The sequence below is a fragment of the Lottia gigantea genome (assembly GCF_000327385.1).
Source record: "Lottia gigantea unplaced genomic scaffold LOTGIsca_1, whole genome shotgun sequence".
Classification (NCBI taxonomy): Eukaryota; Metazoa; Mollusca; class Gastropoda; family Lottiidae; genus Lottia; species Lottia gigantea.
Window position 1 is genome coordinate 1,793,870 of NW_008706746.1, and position 16,782 is coordinate 1,810,651.

Sequence of the window (16,782 nt, forward strand, 5' to 3'; positions counted from 1 at the left end):
CGAGCCAAATGTGAACGGACGGACCGACGGGGGGGTTACAATATACGCCCATCTTACATGTGGGCGTATAAAAATGTGTTATTACACCTGTTTCTAATCTAAATTACTGAAAAAAAACATTCTGCCAATATTTCTGATATTCTTAAATTGTTTACTTATTTTTCTATGTTATAACAGTATTAAATTGCCAAAATAAAATTCTAAGTCAACAAATTAGTTCATTTGGTGTGTATATTCAAATTCACCACATACAAGTGTATCTTTTAAAATGTAAATGAATGCAAACGCATGTATGAACAAGTTGAAATCTAGCAGTCATGGCAAGATAGATGAATAAATCCAGACAGATTAATGGTATCTTGTGATTAATTTATGTAATAATAGGTCAATGAATGAACAAATGAATGGAAAGACAAATAAATAAGATGTATCCTTTCAGAACAATAGTTAGTAATAATACTGTTAAATTTGTTAGTTTTCCATCTCCAAAATTGTGTGGAAATATTAGATCAGTGGCTCCATTTGTAATGATCTGGTGTCAGATGTATCACACATGCAAGACAAATCATGTGCCCTTCCCCTCTCTGCCAATGCCTACTCAGATGACCAATCTAAGATACATTTTAGGTCCACTGTTGTATGACGGCCCTGTCTTAAGGTTCAAAGATAAAGCCAAATAATAGGACTAGTTTCCACGCTGACAACTATCTTAAGAAAATAATCTCAATATTCTCAAGAACCATCTTTAAATTTCTTTATTATCAACACGTAAATAGTGTTTCTGCCAATTAGTGAGAATTAATGGTCTAAATGTATTCATGGTAATGTCTGGTTAAGATAAAAGGAAATATTTTTTCAACAAACTTTTCTCATGTTGGCAAACATCTTACATCAGCTACTTAATGAAACAACACAAGAATGTTTTTATATGTAAATGTTAACAAGACAATAGATATCCGTTTTTCTTATGGAAAATTTAACTGAGTCCTAATTGAAATCTGACATAAACAATCTTTTACAACCAGAGCCAATTAAAATTCATGTCAATAATTGATGGAGTTTGATTAAACTTCTTCAGAAAGGATAATAGAAAAACACCAGGACAAAGAGAACAGACAGTAAACAGAAAATTTGATCAGAAAGGTGGATCCTTGCAGTGTAAGCACATTTATTGGATACTGCCATTGTGAAGAACTATCTTCAATGAAGCACAAACAATATATTTAACTGTTTTATACAGGTACATATTGAACCAGCAGAGCTATAGACCTAGTGCTATATAATAAACATATAAAAAAATCATATGAAAATAACCTCAGGGATATTCTTTTCCACCAGCAAATTGATTGACATGTTAAGTTATTCATGATCAATAATACTAAAAAAAAACATATTTATAACATTTATTAACATCTGTATGTTTATTGGTATTTTATAGGTTTATTCATCAATTACTATGTACAGCTTGAAATAAATATTGTTGACAGGTCACATTTTATACATAGATTAATCAGCTTAATAAGTATATTTATATATTAAACAGTCTATTTTACAGTCCAGTTTCCATTTCAAAGCTGCATAAAATTTGCATTAATTTCAAAACCAAACCTTTAATTTTAATTCGGCTTTGCCTTTAGAGGTAAAATACCAACTTATTTCTTAAATATGAGTTTAAGATTATTTTAGCATAACTATCAACCATTTATTAACAAGATTTAGAAAGAAAATCAACTAGAACATTACAAATGATGTCATATCATATGGATTTTATCACTGTACTTTAAATAGGGTCAATAAGTTTGATATACTAAAAATGTCAACAACAAAATAAACATAACAGTCAGTGATTAAATCATAATTAATACATAAACTAATTATGTTTTACAAAGTAAATAAACACTTTCATTAATCTGAACATAAGAAAACCATTATTTTTATTTGAGACTTGTTCATCCAGAACTATTATAGTTAATATCCAGTAAGTTCGTTAATTATTAAGTAATTAATAATTAATCATGAGTAATTCGTTAATCAACAAATATATCAATCTACTCTGTATATTGATTTTACAATTAAACAAATTTTATTTCTTAAGTCAAAGGAAGAGTTTCATATCATACTGTTGTTGTTGGCCAACCTGAGACAGAATACAATGTAGATTAAAAGTTTGTCAGTCAGTCAGTCCTCCTAGATCTTTTTATGAAACAACTTATACCTGACTGGAAATATCCTCTTTCTAATACAAAAATTGAGACAAAGCAAGAGATATGCAATTTAACAATATTAGGCCATTGTACTTCATGTAAACTCTTCTATTTCACTGATATTTCTAGTTTGGACATCATCAAGGCTTCAGTAGTTCAGTGAGTAAGAGATTTGTATTCTAACCTGAAGTGGTCCAGGGTTAAATCCCAATAAAGATCCAGATTATACCTTAAGATTTTTCAACTCCTCTTTCTTTCCTGCTTTCAGTGATGCAGGCTGGAGGAGCTGACAAGGAATATAAGAATGTAAAAAACCATTTCCGTTCATTTCAGTTTTACATCATATGCACTTAATGGATTATACAGCCAATTAAATATTAAATTTCTCTAACATTTCAATTTGAGTGGAAAAATATGTAGATGTAGGTGTTTTCACTCCAGTTAAAGAAATCATTCATCAAATCTTAAATAACAGCACATAATCCTTCAGTTTTATGTCTGTTTTATGGCTTAGTCTAGTTAAATTTATAATTATGCTTGATTTTCAATCATCTTTTGTTTTCAATTTGTTCATACTAAATATTACTGTTTATTCAGATGTAAATTGAAAATAAAAACACAAAAGGTCAAGAGGTTGCCACTGTCAACAACTTTAGGAAAGGTTAGGAGAAATTAAATAAGAGTAATATAGAACTGACAAGCTAAAGATTGATAGATATTAATATTATAATATACGCTAACTGATGGGATGTTCTAATAAGAAGACCACTTTCACTTGAAGCTATTAATTCAATTATCAATAATAAACCACTGGAGAACAGTTTCCTTTTATGATATTTCTCAGGCCATTCAGCAGATTCCAACAATAATCTATTAAGTTTGTTTGGGTACTTCAAACATCCAGAGAATGATCTGATAATATATCCTTGGACATTTGTTTGTATATTTGCTTCACTTTCTGATAGAGCCCAGTTTGAGCAGACCATATTGCTTTTCATAATTTAAATCCGATATTCTTATCTTGATAATATAGGATATTGTCACATTCTGGCAGTTATTAACCATGGTAATACAGCCAATACATATTATATGTCGTTTGTTTTATTATAGGGTGATTCAAGTTCTGTTTTAATATTTCTAGGATGATCATACATCCAATTCTAATTCTAATAGTGGTACAAATAGTTGAAACAGAGCTCACTCAGCTGGCTATTAAATGCCTCTGAAAGACAGTGAATAGTCAAAAGATTATTGGCCCCTAATTCAGTGCATTAGTCAATGACAATATGTGAATTGTCTCTCTGATGAGGTTATAAATTCATACAGAGTTTAGCTGTTAGATACAAACAGAGAAGAAATGAGAGGAACCTTGACCAGATGGTTGACAAGAGATGCCATATAACAGACAGACCAAGATCATATCCTATCAAGATATGTGTAAATAAAGGAATAGTTGTATGAGGTCATGATTGAAATGGAATGACAGGCTTGAAGACAACAGAATGGCTCACAAATGTAATGAACAGAATAATACCATGATGATAATGTAAAGACATTGAACAGTTTCACCTGATGATGTCAATGCTATTAGATCAAACAGTTTCACCTGATGATGTCAATGGTATTAGATCAAACAGTTTCACCTGATGATGTCAATGGTATTAGATCAAACAGTTTCACCTGATGATGTCAATGCTATTAGATCAAACAGTTTCACCTGATGATATGATTGTAAATGATTCATCTTCTGGTTCTTAAGCCAATTGTGGATTTCAAAGGACGTAATTCTAACTGTACCTACCTGAATAATGCTCTCCATTTCTTTGTGATCTATAGTGCCATTTCCATCTATATCATACATATCGAAGGCCCAGTTTAATTTGTCCTCAGCCTTTCCCTTCTGGGATGTAATATTAATAGCTAATAAAAACTCTTTAAATTCTATAGAGCCACTATGGTCCTTGTCAAATGAACGGAATACATGTTCACAGAAGTCTTTTGGATCTCCTCCAGGAAAAAACTGAGAATACACTTCTTTAAACTTTTCTTTAGATAATGTGCCACTGGGACAATCTCTCTGAAAAAGATGAAATAAACTTATAAAGAATGAAATTGAGAAATATATCAGATCAATGGTTAATTCCAAGAACTAACAGATTAAAATTTGATTATGGGGCAAATTTTATTATTGCTGTAGAATAGAATCTTCATATAACCCATTATTGTATATTATCTTATATAGCCAAAATCAGATTACGTATCATGATGATACCTATGTGTTTCGTCAAACAGACCCGGATTCTGATATAATACGCAAATCTTGACATATTCCATCACTAGTAATCAAACTGAACTATCAAGAAGAAGATACACAATGAAACGAATAAAAGCTGTAAAAAAGATGAATCAAGAATGTTAAAGTTATCAAGCAGTAGATGAATGAATAAATTATATCTGGCAATGCAAATATCAGACAGTATTCAAACCTGAAGTATCTCTATCAAATATTTAATTGTTTGATATTATGATTTAATTTCATTCAAATAGAATAAAAGAATCATAATAGACAAATTTGCCAGTGATTTCCTCTTTTATTAAAAATTGCAGACTACGTTGAGGAGGACTTAAATCAAAAAGATGTATTTAATAAATAGAATAAATATTCTGCAGGAGAGATGAAAGAGATCTACTCCTCATATCAGTTTCCTCACTGAATCCAAATTATTCATATTCCTAACCTAATCATATTCATTGTGTCATTATCATACTTGGTTTCATTTCATCAAGAACTTCAGACTTTTTACAGAAATTTGATTTGTTTTGTAAGTAAAACTCTAAATAATAATAATACAGCAATTTAAAGCTTTTAGTCTGAAATCATGCCTAATTACCATTTATTGTCATCATTCCCTCCTACCCAATTATTTTAGGACCTAAGCCAGGTTTAAAGGGTTAATCCTGCATGGAGACAATAATATTTAAGTAAGAAATTTAAATGCCTAAATATTTATCAACTCTTAAAAAATAAACCCCATAAAAATCTCTTTAAACTTCAGTATCCAAACCCCCAAGGGTGTCATATTTAAGTTTGACCTGACTAGTGTCATGTCACAGAGGTCAATGGTGATTTTGGATCACAGCTGAATCTGATATTTTGCATGTACTATGAATAGATGTTTAATAGACTGAGTCAACTGAGTACAGTATCAGTTTAAGGGTGATTGAAGTATGACAATGGATTACCTATTGATAAACTTCAAGTTCAATTTTATACCTCATTACACTAACGGACCATAATTTCTCTTTATAATAAGTTTGAAAGTATCATTACAGACTTCAAAAGATCTCAAAGTGAGTCAATGGACCATTTTGTATGAATAATGAACAAGGTTTCAAAACTGGTTTATCAGAGAGACTCAAAACTTCTTTTTGCACCATTTGCATTGATTTCATGTTGAAAACTTTATCAGATTTGAGTACAAGCCTGGAACTCTCATACTCAGGCCAAAAAACCAGTTTGTTGTCAATGAAAGTACCTTTTGGTTTTCCAAAAATTCATTTTTTTACAAGGATAACAACTTAGGTTCACCAATATCATTCACCAAATAGGCATACTGGTATCTATTTACAGCTAGAATAATGAGAAAGGATGACCAATTCAAGGTCATAGACTTTCAACACGGACTGAGATTAGAACCCATGAAAAGTTAAGCGGATGATGTTATTTAAATCCCCAAGCTCTAACCAAGGATACAAGAGAATCCCTCTAAGGAGAAAAATAAGAAGAAGGCTGTGCACTAGTAAACTATATTAGTATAAGAAATATAAAGAATCAACTTACCATAAATCCTTTATACCACTGTTTTATCTCAGCTTTTTCAAAATTTGTGTTTGTTTCTAAGAAATACAAATCTTCTTTAGATAATTTCGTCTTTTTTGAACCTGAGTTTCCCATATTTGGTTTTATCTACTTAGCTATCCTGAAAAATATAGAAAAGGTCCATTGAGTACAGAAATTACAGATTTCTGAAAATCTACTGATGTGAACCTAGTTCCACCAAAACCTGGTCAAAATTCTAGCTAACATTCATTTGGAACTACCAACAGAGTAGGTAGGATGATAACAATGTACCAAATGTTGGTGTTAAAATATGAACCAGGGATTATCATCTCATATAATTGCAAATTCAAAAACACCATTCAATTTACAAAATTTCTTAACTCCACAATTAAACTAAGACCTACTTTAATTGGAAAAGTACAATCTTAATGTTAAATACTACATTTAAAGTCATTTTAAATTTTTACAAATCATAGTTACACTGTATATAATGAATTTGTCATTTTCCTATTTCTCATATCATACAAAAAATACTAAATCATTGTGATACACCCAAACTATCATACATTATTTCAGCTTAAAAATCCAGTTTGCTGATCAAAGTTTAAGTATCTAATCCTGAATTTACAATTCAAAATCCAGTTTTGTTACGATTAATTATTTAGTATCCATGCATCGTTTTACAATACAAGATCCTATGGACAATACATTACAATATAATGTCATGTTACGTATGTGTGCATGTAAATGAGCAAATTGTAACATGACCTCACAAAATTTAATGAACAACATTATTCAATTCTAAATTTTCTTTTCTTTTCAATTCCCATACATGTCTAACTTCAGTATTACAGAAAAATAACTATCCTACCTTCTTCTTAACTTTAAATCATTGAACAAAAGAAACTAAAAACTGGCACACAAATTACATCAGAGACCTACATTAAATTTTATCTTTTCCACCCAAATTCAACACCTACACAAAACAAGTGTCACTACAGACTACTGAATGTATTACTCATTAAGGTTAAATATTGGACTTGCCTTTCCTTACAGCACATTTTTTACATACTATATCATTATAAACTGAGAAAAAACATATCACAAAAAAATTTAATACATGGAGACTTAAGGCTTTTAATGAAGGCTCAGGTTCATGCAAGTGAACCTCAAAAAATGTATTATTTTAAAAATAATTCATATCTTCATTAGTCAAATGAAAGACATAAAACACCATAACATTTAAAAATAAATTGATTCTAGGTGAAAAATATGTTTGAATTCATCTTAAGGATATCAGATTTTATTAAATTTTTTCAGTTCCATTTTTAGAGATCCCTTTTTCATGTGTATCAATTTATTTCTTTCTATCTTCCTACTCTAATTTTTAGATCTATATTATATGTTGTGGTGTAAAGTAATAGTCAGCAGGATTTGCCCCTAATAGTACCAACTTGAACTTACCACATAAACCTACAAAATATACTTTAAGTTGATCATAAATATCCAAACTTGTCTAGTATTCCAAATACTTCATAAAATCATCTCTTTTCAAATAAAGCCTATGGACTATAATAAAAATGTCAGTGCATCCTTTTATGTTTTATTTAATACAAGAGAAGGAAAACTTGACAAACAGGTTTCTTATCAGAATATTTTAGAAAAAAACAAATGCTACACAGTTCTCACTGATATTTTTATAATTTAATTGCATCTTGAAAATGATATAAATGAAGTGAGACATTATTATTATACCTATTAACTTTATATGATAAGATCTATTGGTCAACCAAGTAGAAATGAAAAGTTTGGTAAAGACATGATGACATCTTTTCAATTTTATTAATAATGATGACCAATGAAGAACATTTTACCAGTATAGCAGCCTGTTACACTAGAGTTTTGAAACAATTTAATGTGTGTTTTGAGCTAAATTGTCAGTATGCCCTCAGACCAGACATAATGTGTCTTTGAAAATATATTAAAAGTGACTATTTGTTAAATTTCAATAGTTCAAGATTCTGATCACCTTGTAATTTTGAAAGTAACTGATCACATTGTAATTATATAAGTAACAGATCATATTGTAATTTTGAAAGTAACTGATCATATTGTAATTTTGAAAGTAACTGATCACATTGTAATTTTGAAAGTAACTGATCATATTGTAATTATATAAGTAACTGATCATATTGTAATTTTGAAAGTAACTGGTCACATTGTAATTTTGAAAATAACTGATCACATTGTAATTTTGAAAGTAACAGATCATATTGTAATTTTGAAAGTAACTGATCACATTGTAATTCTTAAAGTAACTGATCATAATGTAATTCTTTAAGTAACTGATCATATTGTAATTATAAAAGTAACTGATCACATTGTAATTATAAAAGTAACTGATCACATTGTAATTATATAAGTAACAGATCATATTGTAATTTTGAAAGTAACAGATCATATTGTAATTTTGAAAGTAACTGATCACATTGTAATTCTTAAAGTAACTGATCACATTGTAATTCTCAAAGTAACTGACCACATTGTAATTATAAAAGTAACTGATCACATTGTAATTATATAAGTAACAGATCATATTGTAATTTTGAAAGTAACTGATCACATTGTAATTCTTAAAGTAACTGATCGTATTGTAATTATATAAGTAACTGATCACATTGTAATTTTGAAAGTAACTGATCACATTGTAATTTTGAAAGTAACTGATCACATTGTAATTCTTAAAGTAACTGATCACATTGTAATTCTTAAAGTAACTGATCATATTGTAATTATAAAAGTAACTGATCACATTGTAATTATATAAGTAACAGATCATATTGTAATTTTGAAAGTAACTGAGCACACTGTAATTTTAAAGTAACTGATCACATTGTAATTCTCAAAGTAACTGATCATATTGTAATTATAAAAGTAACTGATCGTATTGTATAAGTAACTGATCATATCGTAATTTTGAAAGTAACTGATCACATTGTAATTCTTAAAGTAACTGATCATATTGTAATTATATAAGTAACTGATCACATTGTAATTTTGAAAGTAACTGATCACATTGTAATTCTTAAAGTAACTGATCATATTGTAATTCTTAAAGTAGCTGATCACATTGTAATTTTGAAAGTAACTGACCACGTTCATGTTACTGGTTTAAATATGATAAGTTTAGAAGTTGATGACATCTTGTGTCTAAGCAATCAAACAATTTGCAAGGGAAAAACTCATAACCCAAAAATTTACTATCTTCAGTTTCCAAATATAGAATAAATTCTTCTTTTTATTGTTAAACAACCCAATAATATCGTGATTGCAAATATCATGTATAATTTCAACATTATTCATTTTGAGAAAGATTTACATTTATAACATATGACCATATCAGCAAGTTTTCTCATTCACTTAATTAAACCTATCAACAATACATAACAGTGTCTTCAGAAGACATCAATATTGCCGATTGGGGTGTTTATAAGACTTGGTAATCATGATCAATGTATATAAATAAACCATTTAAATTCGGTCAGAAAGATCAATCTAGTACTAATCAGACTAATCTTACTATTGGATGTTACCATTTCTATAAATAACCTGGCTTTAATTAAACCAGTCCAGTACCAAAGTAACCCAAGTTTGAAATTGACATAGATATTACTGTCCTACTTCAGAAGTTGGTCTCTTGGTCAAATTGTTAACCTACTGTGTATGATCAGCATTTTGAACAAATCAGTTTGTTTGTTTTAAAATTTACCCTTTGAACATTTTGAGTGGATAAAAAACACTTCATATACTTGATGTTAATGTTATGTAACATCACTCTGTAATGACTGCTTGGGTATATATCTTTTTCTGTGGCCAGTAGAAAGACCGAAGAAAGACTAACTAATTTCTGCCACTGATTGTTATTTTACTTGTGATATATAATATTCAACTTTAATTGAGGAGATAGAAAAGTGTTTCAGAAGGCTATTTTAAGTGAAATGATTTTGCAGATGTTAATTTTATTCATACTATGACTTTCTTAATTTAGACAATTTCCTGATCACACTAATCAGTAGCCAGATTCAGCTGTTTAAAAATAGAGCAATCAAATCCATGCTAGCCATTTACTCCTAGCCTACATTCTTATCAAATAGCCGGTAGATGTCTGATTCCATTTCTTTTCCTTGTAAGCTTATTGATCTTCGTTCCAGAGATAAACACATATCAGCGTGAAATACCCTCTTATCTCTCACAGTAACAATATGGACTATTTACTCAATTCTTATTGGCTAACAGGGTTAAACCACACTATTTATTCAATTTTTATTGGTTAATGGGTTTCGAGGTCTTAGAAAGACATAAGAAGGATGCTATCAGGATGCGACAATAAGAAAAACATGTTCATTCTGAGGAATACATCTGAACCGATTGCCTTAAAAATATCATAATCTAATCTTTCAATATTGAAATAAGATGGTTAAATTGCAAAAAAGATCTGGTAATATTTCTGGTAATCAATATCTAGTAGCCTTGACTCAGTGAGTGTAGAATTTGAGTTGAAATATCGGTTCTAACATAAAGAGTCTAACTAAATGACAATTCTATTCCTTGTGGGACTATCACTTGACAAATATTCAGATTAAATTCATTACCACAGCCATATGAACCCAACAAAAAACCATAAACAGGAAGAAAGTGCTGGAATGAAGGATAAAATTCCCGCCCATGAAATTAATAAGCAACTAGGTCTATTTCTTGTATGGAAAATGTGAAAAAACTTAGTTAAAAGGTTATTATCTGTATAAATATGATGGAAATATGATTTGTGATGACCAATCGGATTTGAGTATGTTAATATGTTCCTTCATCTCATCTGTTGCCTTCATCGTTTTAACCTCAACCTGCAAATGTGAACTTTGTTGAATTTTGTGATATTTACAATGGATTTCAGATATTGGTTCAGATTCTTATTTCAGATAAGTACATGATCATCTAAGGTATATTTTACTATACTCTTTTTGCCGCTATGACAAGTTGATCATTGGATTTTTATTAGATTAGTTTGAGTTGGTTAGCAGGCCCCATTTTCAATCCAATAATTTGGTATGGCTGAATCAATTGTTTTACTATGTTTTAAGTTTATTTTATATATATTAAGTCACTATTGTTGAAGGTCAAACACTTTCATCTGTATCTCTGACATAGGGAATGTTTTTTTAGTATGAACAGTATGATGTATACAACAAGTACAAAAAGATAATAAAAAGTGCTTCTTATCTTGTACATCATTGATGAACTGTTAATAAAAAAAATAAACCATCTTCAAACAAACCTTTGACAATCCCAATCTGTATCACACATGGAGCTGTTTTATCAAATTAGTCTATGTTTTAAAAGTAAGAATGTTTGTATTGTATAGATGATATTTGAGCAATCAAGCAGTTAAAAAATGTCAACCCTCATTGCCCCTTTTCATCTGAAAATTCAATTTTCTAGTAGCTTGGATTACAGGCTGTAAAGATCAGACAGCAAAAAGCAAATCTTGTAGATCTTACCACACAGCAGTAAATTGTGGAATTGACCTTTATAGAATATGAATCATCTATACTTCATAAATTATGACAAAACAATGAAGTCTTTTTTTTACAAGTTTTGTTCAAAATACTTGATTCAGAAAAAATAGAACAATGGCATCACTGTAAAAGAACTAGTTACAACTTGAAGACATCTGCGTTCTGCTTAGGTGAAAGACTTCCTGGCATATGTTACAACTAATGGTAGATTGCTATCAAATTGCAAATGTATTGTAAGATTCAAAAGATTCACTTACCCACACTAGATCTTGCTGACATGTATAATAAGCTCAACAAACCTCTATTATAATACAAGATGTAATCAGAGATCTGACAATGTCACCTCTAGGCCACTAATATACTGTGATATGTGTTTTCTTTTCAAAAGAGTTAATCATTATACCTATACTCTATGGATGACTTCCCATGTTTTTTTTATTACACTTGAAAATCAATATGCCATCCAAACAACATAAACAAACAAGAGTGCAATGATCAATCTCCTTTTGAGATTCTGTCGAGATTTCCACAAGGAATGGTGCTTCCAATTGAGTTGAAATAATAAATAACTTTAAATGGTGGGTAAGACAGACTTTCTACATATCTCTTTCATAACCTTATTGAGTTCATCCCCATGTTAGGAGGAGGAAAAAGTCAGTCTACAGCTAAAGACAATGAATAAAAATTTGATAGCCTTAGTACTATCACTATAATTATCTCAATGAAAACCATCTCCCATCTTTAACCTCATCCATCTGAAAATTTTACAGTTATATGAAGTGAACTAATTAGGGTCTTTTATCCAAATTATCAAAGATGGATAATGCTTAGCTAGTTGTAAAGAGAGATCTTAAACAATGCACACTCAAATGTTTACCTATTAAACTAACCAAGGCTATTTTTTCAATGTAAGTGAGCAACAGCCTATCTATCAGAAATTGCCTTACTCTCTCTCAACATTTTTCAGAAGAAATGATTTCCAGGAAGAACTCTAATAATCAGTGTGGAACAGTCTTTTTAGTAATATACAGGTTTTGGATTTAATCCCAGCCTAGCTCAAGATAATACCATTGTATTTTTTAACCCAGATGCAGGAAAGAGGGGCTGACATGACAAAAGCGTCTATGAGCTCAGATGGCCCTATAAACCCTGGTCATATTTGCTATTAACCGTGCCTATTACAAATGAATTTGTCAGTTTGAAAGAAAAGGAATAGGCTAAGGCATACATGTGTACAGGTCAAGAAAATAAATCTACTTTGCCTTGAAAAATCTGGAGATTGGGTTAAAAGTCCAAATTTGAAACTCCAAATTGATTCTTTTTTAATTTCTAAATAAGCCTTAAGCCTTGTAAATTAATTAAATTGATCATAGGCCTGCTATACATGACACGGTAAAAATTAACAAATCTATAAATTGGGAATAGGCCTACCTAGGCAAAATAATTCTAGAAATAGTGCCTGATATTTCAAGTTTAGGGGCGCAAAAAAATTTAATATTGTCCTTCTTCATGTGATACCATATCAAAATATCAGTATGTTTTGAAAGCAATCTCTAGTAAATAATATGTACTCCAATGTTACTTTTTCCAAAGGTGTAATTCATTACATCTAAAATATCTCCAGTCCGATCATTAAATAATTTTCCTGCAACACTCTCACGAACTATTGAAGCAAATTTGCCGCTTCCATTTTGACACTCTTCAGTTAGAAGACTGCTAACAAGAAAGCCTGTGATGCAGGCAATAAAATGAATGTTAACAGACTACAGTAAAATTAAAAAACGATTTTATGAAACGAAGTTTGAGTTTACATAAGAATTAGGCATCTACTCGCGCATGATAATCTACCGATAATAAAAAAGATTTCTGAAACGACGTCTATGTTATATAGGCCTATTACAGACCTCACAGAGTATAAAATACTATGAAGACTTCAAGGTTTCATTTTTTAGTAAAAGTATGGCTACCGTAGAATTTATTGTAAAAGCGAAAGTAGAATCTACCAGATGTTGTTATAAAAAGTGGGCTTAAAATACACATTGGGTGAAAATAGATAAAATTATGATCTTAATTGGGGGATTTTAATCAGGCAATGATAATATTATTAGGTGATAAGATTAAAGCATGTTACCGACAATCAAGATACAAGTGATAATAGATATTTTGTTGATTTATGGTAGAGAATTTGGACATTGAAAACGGTAGATCCTGTTAGAATTTGGTCAGGAAAAAAAACAAAAAATTGGTAAAATTGGGTATCCTGTCAGTAGAGCGGTAGACAACATTAAAAAGCGGTAGAAACCTGACAACATCGGTAGGTTACACATGTATATCCTTTTTTTAACCAGAAAAGAAAAACTGCCTTTCTTTTCATTACCAACACCGACTTATTCACATCACTATTAAATGCCCTAGAAAATGGGCTTTTTGTCTACAAGTCACTTAATAATTCATCTTCTGATCACAGAGATTTACAACCCCTTATTAAAAAAAACTTCTAATCTTCAATATATCAATTATATTAGATTCTCACTCTACCACTCAACATGAACAAATTGTATAGGAAGTTATTGAGGCTAGGTAAAAAAGGTTGTAATAATACCTGTACATTGTAAAAAAATGTATTAAATAGAGTGAAAGGTATAATATCCTTGAGACTTATAGTAATGCTCTGATAACTTATTTAATGAAATCCATTAGATTCTAGGTATTTTATGTATAGAAACTATGAAATTTCTATGAAAATTGTTGTCCGAGAGTGGGAAATAATATCAAGACTTCATATTGTTGTGTGTACTAAATTAGCCTATTTTGTCACAATATATCTTATTTTGACACCATCTTTTTTCCTGTAAGTAAGTGGCAGTCCAGCTCCTATTATATTCAGTCACCAAAGGTCATACAATACTAAATTCTAAAGCTGTTTGCTAATTTACATAAATACTCAGGCCAAGTGATGTCAAGAGCAAGAAGGTTGATAATACAATAAGGTTTGTCAATCTGCAATTTGTCTCTCTTTCACTATAGATAATGATCACAATATTAAAAGAATACTAGTATAATTGCAAATTCACATGACATCAGTGCAGACATACCACCAGTTGAATAGGTTGTGTCTGGTTCCAGGTTGATCAACAACTCAAGGTAAAAAAGACTTAATGTAGAAAAACATGACAAGAAATTAAAAGCAGAGTAAGACAGAATGGCGGCAAAGGTTTACTGTCTTTGTACTGCAATGCACGTAATACAAGAAGGTGAACTTGATTAATTAACTAAGCTTACCTTATGGTGTAGACCCTAAACCAAGTTATACATCAAATCATGATTAAATTACTGTGACATCAAAAGTTAATTAAATAGATGTTCAAAATATTACCTATGTGGCTCCTGAAGTGTGCAAGGTCATAAACCCAAACAACTTGAATGTAGTGATGAATAATTATCTGACACATTAATGGGAATTTTAAAAATACTTGTTTTTGTGTGCACCAAGACACATATGACTTTCTGGTGAAGTATCTATACTTTGTCAAGTAGTCCTAGAAACAACTATAAAAGAGTCAATAAGAATGATAGGAAAATAGAAGTTTTAAGATTAAACTATGAAAACTTAAATCATAAAAAGAGAAACTAAAAGTTTTAAATAATGAATATAAAAATCATACAAATAGAAACTATTATTGAACATATCTTCTTACAATTCCCTTAAACATCTCCCTTATAAATTAATAAAACTTCTTACAATACAAAATAGTGATAAAGTTATAGAATGATAAGAATTAATAATATAGACAAGTAATTAACTTAAAACATAGCAGGTGTGACAACAATACATCAATTTTTCATAATTTCAACACTTGACCAATTGGCTGGTCTTATTAAAAAACTTGATTGAGTATTTATATGCTGAATAAAACATTATACTGCAGCAGTAGAATATTCAATATAATGAGAGTTGTAATGTATTTGCCAATAATGTCTTAACACATTTAAAATATGTTTCCAACCTATATTCCAAAATATTGGTGAAGTCTTGGTTGGATTCAATACAGATAATAGTTTTGTTGATCTTTAGCTTCTATTCCCCTTAAAACTTTTCTGTTTGGAAGATATTCATTATCTATTCATCTATAACTAACCATGCACATCAACTGTATATCATAAACCCTCATACTTATTGCATGACTATTTTTCATTAAGTTTCACAATGAAATTGGTAGAAACCCAAAATTTAAGTACTATGTTCACCATCAGTAATTATTTCTTCTCAGATAAGACTAAAGCTTTTTCTCAAGTCACGGGAGATACTGATAAAGATGTACTCTGACAACTGGTAATTTACTAGTAACAACCATTCTCTATCTGAATATATTTATTAGGCTACTGATTTACATACACCAACATTCATGGTTTTGGCTGAATTGTGTAAGCACTATCTTTTGAAGGAGAAACTCTTTGAAAGAATTTTTCAAATTAGTGAGGCCTTGTAATGTATATAATTTTTTTAACACTGTTCATGTAAATAGATATTCATAAACATCAGTTCCAAAAAAATATCTGTATAGGGTCCAGCAGTCACAAATAAAAGCTCACCATGTCAATGTATTTTCAACATCAAATCATTCATTAGATGACGTATGATGTAACAGATGAAGGAGCAGCACGTCAACACGAAAATTGTCAGCAAATTATTGAGGCAAATTATATTCAAATTCACTCATAGAGTATATAATGAAAGCTTACCTAATACATATATCTACAAGGTATTGCTTTGTTGCTTGTAGTTGAAAAAATTAAACAATTTACATATTTTGTTTTTTTAACTTCTGAATAGTCTCTTGGTTAAAAAATATCTTAGATATATCTTCATTGAAAGCATCAGGGTAATTATCCCATTTCTGAAGAATTGTGTGTGTGGTAGTGTCAACCTGAGATGTCTGAATGAAAATTGGAGCAGTGCAAATCAATGCTATCAATCTTCTAGATAAATATTAAAAGTTAAGAAAATCTTTTTACAATCCCTTTATCATTTGAGTAATGAAGCAAAATAGATTGATGAACATGACAGAAAGATGAAAATACATAAATCATACCCTTTAACAATTTAAGAAATTAAAACAAAATAGATACATTAATGACAGATCAGTATAAGAGTGCATTTTTG

General features: G+C 29.9%; 1 protein-coding gene across 1 annotated transcript in view; it reads right to left on the reverse strand.

The window, feature by feature from the left end:
- The window catches only part of LOTGIDRAFT_202962 (hypothetical protein), a 45,578-nt gene that overhangs the window by 2,784 nt on the left and 26,012 nt on the right, over positions 1-16,782 (reverse strand). Inside the window, exons 3-5 of the mRNA XM_009045468.1 lie at positions 11,653-11,663; positions 6,046-6,211; positions 4,006-4,281 (exon numbers count right to left, since the gene is read on the reverse strand). Of these exons, the coding sequence (XP_009043716.1) occupies positions 4,006-4,281; positions 6,046-6,159 (390 nt within the window). The 5' untranslated portion in view covers positions 6,160-6,211; positions 11,653-11,663. The remainder of the gene's footprint in view (positions 1-4,005; positions 4,282-6,045; positions 6,212-11,652; positions 11,664-16,782) is intronic.